This window comes from Morone saxatilis, unplaced genomic scaffold (genome assembly GCF_004916995.1).
Source record: "Morone saxatilis isolate NCDOM2014 unplaced genomic scaffold, NCSU_SB_2.0 Contig8, whole genome shotgun sequence".
Classification (NCBI taxonomy): domain Eukaryota; kingdom Metazoa; phylum Chordata; class Actinopteri; family Moronidae; genus Morone; species Morone saxatilis.
In genome coordinates this window covers 24,199,144-24,205,254 of record NW_023340257.1, presented here as the reverse complement: position 1 = coordinate 24,205,254, position 6,111 = coordinate 24,199,144, and the positions used below count along the sequence as shown (strand labels likewise).

General features: G+C 42.0%; 1 protein-coding gene across 1 annotated transcript in view; it reads right to left on the bottom strand.

Annotated features, from left to right (window-relative positions):
- The window catches only part of LOC118341842 (calcium-binding protein 8-like), a gene marked incomplete at its 3' end in the record, with an annotated part of 45,275 nt that extends 40,305 nt beyond the window's left edge, over positions 1–4,970 (bottom strand). The window contains 1 exon segment of the mRNA XM_035680242.1: positions 4,613–4,970. Within this exon segment, the coding sequence (XP_035536135.1) occupies positions 4,613–4,815 (203 nt within the window).
- Positions 4,971–6,111: the final 1,141 nt, after the last annotated feature.

Sequence of the window (6,111 nt, the reverse complement as noted above, 5' to 3'; positions counted from 1 at the left end):
GAAAACATAGTTATGCATATTAAATTCCATTCCAGCCAATATATTCTCCTAAATGTTACACACTGGACCTGAACTGCACTCAAGTCACACAGTTCCAAATAAGCTTCACAATCATTGGATAGTTCACAGATCTGTGGCTGATGACATCTGATCATATTCTTGCAGGTGTACAATGGCGACATTATAACTTGACACTTATCACTATCAATCTGCTGATGGGCCACACCACCTCAGCCTCCGCCTATTTTGGGGTATTAGTGATTTAAGATTGAATATTCATGTATGTTAATTAGCCAGATCAATCTATACTGTAGAACCATTTGTTGCTTTGGAGCTTTGACAGCCACGCCCGGCCTTGCAAAGATTAGCTGACTTCTTAAAGTCCATGACACAAAAACACCTTCTGTATCACTGAACAAAACAGTTACGGGTATTGACAGATTATGTTCTTTCCAAAAACAGCAAGTCCACCAAGGAGTACAAAACCTGACATCACTGACAAACAAACACAGATGTAGATGTGTCTGAGAGCACAGAGAAGAGATATGAATTTACTGCAATATTTTACCATATCTCACAAGGACATAATGTTTATTAATGCAGTAGATGAGCTGTGATATAATGTGCTGAAACAGTAAAACAACTGATCTCCGACCCCTTAGGAAGACAGTGTTGAACGGAGCTGTTCACAGCCTTTAGCATCATTACACTTGATTAAATTGATCAAGGTCTCAGCTGTACAAGCTAATTCGCCCTTCAGGAGCAGAGCAACATACAGTAATCACTTAAATCAGGAAGTAATCACCACAGCCTCAACCAAGACCACATCAATTTTTTCCCTATTTTTTCCCCTCATCAAATCGCTATTCCCTGTGTACAATGATATATCAGTTCAATAGAAAAAGAGGCAAAGATTCTGGGATTTAATAGTCAGATTGACTGGCTGATAAAAATGAGCCATAGAAATAACTTTGAGATAAAATCACTGGACGGTACCTCAGTATTTTACTGAGCTGGCTGCTTTGATGAATTCTGCATTTCCAATTTTCTGAGGATACACACATATCCTTTCCCCCCCTTACAACAGGGCTGTTTCACTGTCAGTTATTTATCTATTAATGGTTTATTCTATAAAATATCATTAAAATGTGAAGAAATGCTCATCACAGTTTCCTAGATGCCAAACTGATGTTTTCAAAGTGCTCATTTTGTCCAAAGCGTATTTTACAATGATGTAAAACTGAGAAAAGCAGCAAATCCTTCACTCAGAGAGCCTTGCCACTGATCAATTAATCAACTAAGTGTTTCAGCTTTACTCATTACCTTTAAATGGACTGTAAAGAAGCTATCTTGTGTCAGAGTTTGGAGGCTGAAACAGCGCAATTTGTTTTAGCGAAGCTGCTGCATCTTGGCTGACAAGAACAACGCAAGAATCTGTAAAATCACACATGAACGTGACACTGAAAGCAGAATAAACCTGCCCAGGTTTTATGGGATAGTCACTCAAATTTTACATCACGTTGAGGCCATTAGCTAATGCTGTTATCCAAAGTAACTTTCAAGTGAGTGAGTAAATCAGGATTCAGGGTCTGGCTCAAGGACATGTTGAATTGATAGGACACAGAGTTGTTGATGGTTGCACTAGCTGTGATTGGACCTGTGGAATTTAATCAACCCGACGCACAGTTGTTTCCTTTGCTCCCAATTTAAGCCTGAATATGATTCCACACTACCATCAGCCCATCACCAATCTATTCATCTATTCATTTCTTAGAGCTGAGTAACTAGAAGTGACAACGGCTGAGAAAAAGGTGGCCGCAGATAAAAGGTCAGAATTCTGTCATTCATTTTCAGCAATACCTACAGTAGTAGTTCATTTCTTTTTACATTTCAATTTTCCTGCATTTTCCCCAAATGTTATTGTTACATAACAACATCCACCCGAGTACAGCTAACAGTTGTGAACAAGATTAAAAGGTCAAAGAGTTAACAGAAGAAAAGGTTCCACATACTGTCAATCAAACATACAGACTGTCTGCTTTAATCACTCCTAATAAAACAGCACCAAGTTCAGAAGACAGCATGCAGAAGCTCATCTTTCTTTTTTATTTAAAGGATTAAAGACATTAAAGTCCCGAAAGTGACGCATGTGGGATGGTTGCATAGGTTCCTGGATTTAATGACGATGTCTGAATTATGATGACTCTGATGATGATGACTCAGTCAGAAAGTCAGTTTACTGTTGTGTGATTTTACAGAACAAATGTATTTTCAAAATCTAGTTTTTAAAAATATACCATGTTAGAACTTGAGAAAATAAATAACAGTATATATGGTCTATAGTAGGTTCTTTTCTAAAGTGTATTTTCAGCCACCCACAATAAAACAATTTCATGGTAGCCTGACAGTAGACAAACTATTACTGCATCATTATAGCCCTTTTAAGTCTTTCCAGTGTTGTTAAGACTGGGTCACAGCAAAACTGAACCCAATTACAGCCGAGACATAAATAAAACCAACTCCGCTAAAGTTGTGTGCATGCCTTACAGGGAAAGCACTATTTGTACTGACACTTCAAGGATAAGACAAAGATGACATGACTAATCAAAATACTTTGACCCTGAAGAAATAAGCACTAAGCCGCTATTACACCGCTGCCATTAAGATGCTGCATGTCCTTAAAGAACCGGTGGGAATGGGAGGGCATGATGGACTCTTGTGTCCGGCAACTAGACGTCATAGATTAGTGTCATACCTTGACATACAACATGGAGGTGTAGTTAAGATATCAGCATCAGGACACGGAGAAAACAAAAAAGCAATTTAGATTTGTTACCCATCTTTTTTTTTCCTGAAATACATTTTTTTAAATGAAAATGTGAAATTACAGAACAATTCACATCAAAAGCTCGAATATTCGAAATGTCTTCAATCACTTGTTTGTCCAAAAGCCCAAAACAACTTATAATTCAATTTACTATGATACAACACAGAACTATAGCAGATTTAAGAACTTGAAAAGAGAAAATGTTTGCTGTTTGCTTGATAAATGATTTAAACAATCAATTGATTGTTTCCTGTAAAATGTCCAGAAACAGAATACCACAGTCTCACAGAGACTTAATATTGATATTTTCTAAGTCATTAGGAAAATTGGCGGTTTAAACCAATTCTTAACAGAGGATTTAATCTAAACAATAATCATTAGACGGTTTTCATCCAATGTAAGCTGATAGTAAACAGTTTATACACATTGATCTTCTCCCCTGTATTGAAATTTTACATCAATCAGTCCTGCAAGTGTCAAACCTCTCTCTCTTTTTATAAGACATCAACCACGACCACACCAGAGTACCAAACCAGTCCTCAGTTCTCAGCCTCGACTCTTGGAGAGAGGGCAACCTGATGAAAAGAGCTTTCTGCATGACAGGGAGGCCAGATGGCAATTTCTCACATCAGACCCTGCAGCACAACAGCCAATAGCAATGGGCCGATACTAAAGGGGACACAAGCAGAACATTGTGTACCGGCAGCAGACATTCCAGCTACAAAATCAACTGTGTAAATAGGACCATGACACAGTGACATCTTTATGAGTATGTAGAGAATGTAGAGAATAGGCACTGGTCTTAGTTCAAATGCACCAAGTTATTAACAAGATGCAATTCCCCTTTCAAGGCACAAAAAAGACGCCACTTTGAATTGGCATTCATTCCCCTCTCACAGAAAAACTGCTGAACTATAATACCAAAAGAAAGGCGAGCCTTGCTTTAAGGGTAAATCCGCACTTAATCACACTGAGCAGTTATTAGAACAAAAAAAAAGTTTTCATATCGGTGCATATCAGAAAATATACACCGGTAGTGATATATCTGTGATAAGCCCATATTAGGCGCACATCGGCTGATAAAATCACCTGACCAATGGATCTAGAAGTTGGGTATCCTGGTCACATTTCAATTGTATTGACACTCTGTGGTGTTTCCATACACTGATGCAGCTTGTTCCTTCTGATGACTCTGTCCACTGATATGAATTTGTGTAAACACAGTGAGCCTTTGACAAAACTGTACACTGCTGCATCAAACACACAAAGGGGATGCTAAAATCATCAACGTATAAACAGAGCAATTCCACATAGCAAGTCATGATCAAGATTAGTTACCAACTGCTTTTTGCCACCCAACCATATCTGTTCCCAGGGTGTGTAAAATGACACCAAGTTATGCAACACAGACAACAAAACACATGTGTGTGTCAAAATCTGCCCCTGTAATGCCAATAATAAGGTGTAAAATATTACTATGGATCAGTAACACATGCCTGAACCTTCTGTGAGAGCAATTTATGGTTAAATGACTTTCCAGTGCTATGGACTGTGCAGCAGAGGCACACAAGGTGCTTGAAAATGCAGTCAACTGGGTGCTAAGACAATTCATCAAACCATCACTGCAAAACAGGAGTCAAACGCTCTCTGAACTGAGAAAAGAGAAGGGAGCGTCCCACAGAAGTGCCACCTCTCTGCACATATTACCAGCTGCTTCCTGCAGCAACAGACTCTTTCCCTCTCTCTCTCTCTCTCTCTCTCTCTCTCTCCCATGCTGATTCTTACCCATACTGGTGGCTTTGACTGTACTCAGCAGGATCCTGCAGCACAACAGGCTCCCTCGCTGGACTCTCCATCACGTCCACCGCCCCGTCCCTCAGGTATGGGTTGCCCGGCAAGTCTCCATTTACCTCAGAGTGGGTCCCCGGCGGCGGCATGCCGGTGGGCTCCACTGTCTGAGGATCGGGCTCTGTGACCTCCTCCTCCATCAGGCTCTTAGATGCAGCGGTGCCTCCAGCAGCAGCGGCAGACTGCCTGTCCACAAACCACTGAGCCCGGCTGCCTCCACAGTTTGGGCTTGTCCCAGAGCAGCGGCATTGGTTCCCAGAAACCCGTTGTTAATATTTGAGCAGTGAGAGCAGCAGGTACGACAGCTCCTCTCATGCTCCACTCCTTGGCTCCTCACTCACTCCCACCCTCCCTCTCTGTGACTCCCTCTCTCCCCCTTTGCTCTCTCACTCACTCTCCAGTGCAAACATTCCTCCACATGGGGAGACAGAGTGGAGAGCTCATTAGTGAGTCCCAATGACAGACTCAGCCCTGCCTGCCTGCCTGAGCCTGCGGCTGTGCTCACAAAATACACAGGGAGAGGGTAGGGAGAGGAAGAGAGATAGAGGCAAAGAAGAGAGAGAGAGAGAGAGGCAGAGACTCTGAGACAGAAAGAGAAAAGGGGAGACAGAGTGTAGACAGATAGACAAATAAGGAATGACATATCAACAGGAGCTGACAAGAATGAAAAAGACAAGCAGAAAGTAGGATGCCAGATTGACAGATAGAGTGAAAGACTGTTTGTGAGTGTGTCTGCAGGAAAAACACACACCCTTTATATCCCAGTGGATTATGCTTACAGTGCGCTCTGCAGGTCAACACAGGGATGCTGTGAAGGTATCACACAGAGAGCGACACATCTCCGGGAGAGCGCGCCGTGCGCAACAGCGTGCGCCACCGTGTGGAGCCAGAGCGCGCATTGGACGCTGCTCAACTTAAGGATGGTGATGGTGGGTGGGGGGCGGCCGGCATCCCGGCGGGGTGTCCACAGTGAGAGCTCACATCGACCCCCAACACGCACACAACCACGCTTCCTGCTCGTCATCAGTGTGACACAAACTACATTCATACAACAGCAAATAGCCAGGTATCATCACCAACAGGCGTTATTGTCGGCATTTTAAATAAAGGAATTCTACTCAGACCTTATATTGCCTTATGATTGAGAGGGAGAATCATAACGTTGGTTTAAAATGAAGATACAGTCTTATTTTTGTGTATGAGCGCAACGTTGTGTTGAACATCTCAAGACGATTCATCTTCAGCAGGTCAACGGTCAATTCATTTAAAAACTTTATGAAGCACGGATCCGTCGGTTTTCTTACTGCAGTCTTTGTATGATTACATTTACAGCCCATTTCTCACACAGTCTCCACAGCATACACCGTCTTCCGAGACATATGAAAGAATGACAACTGCAGCAGATATTCAGACTGTCAGTGGACATCCGCAGGTCC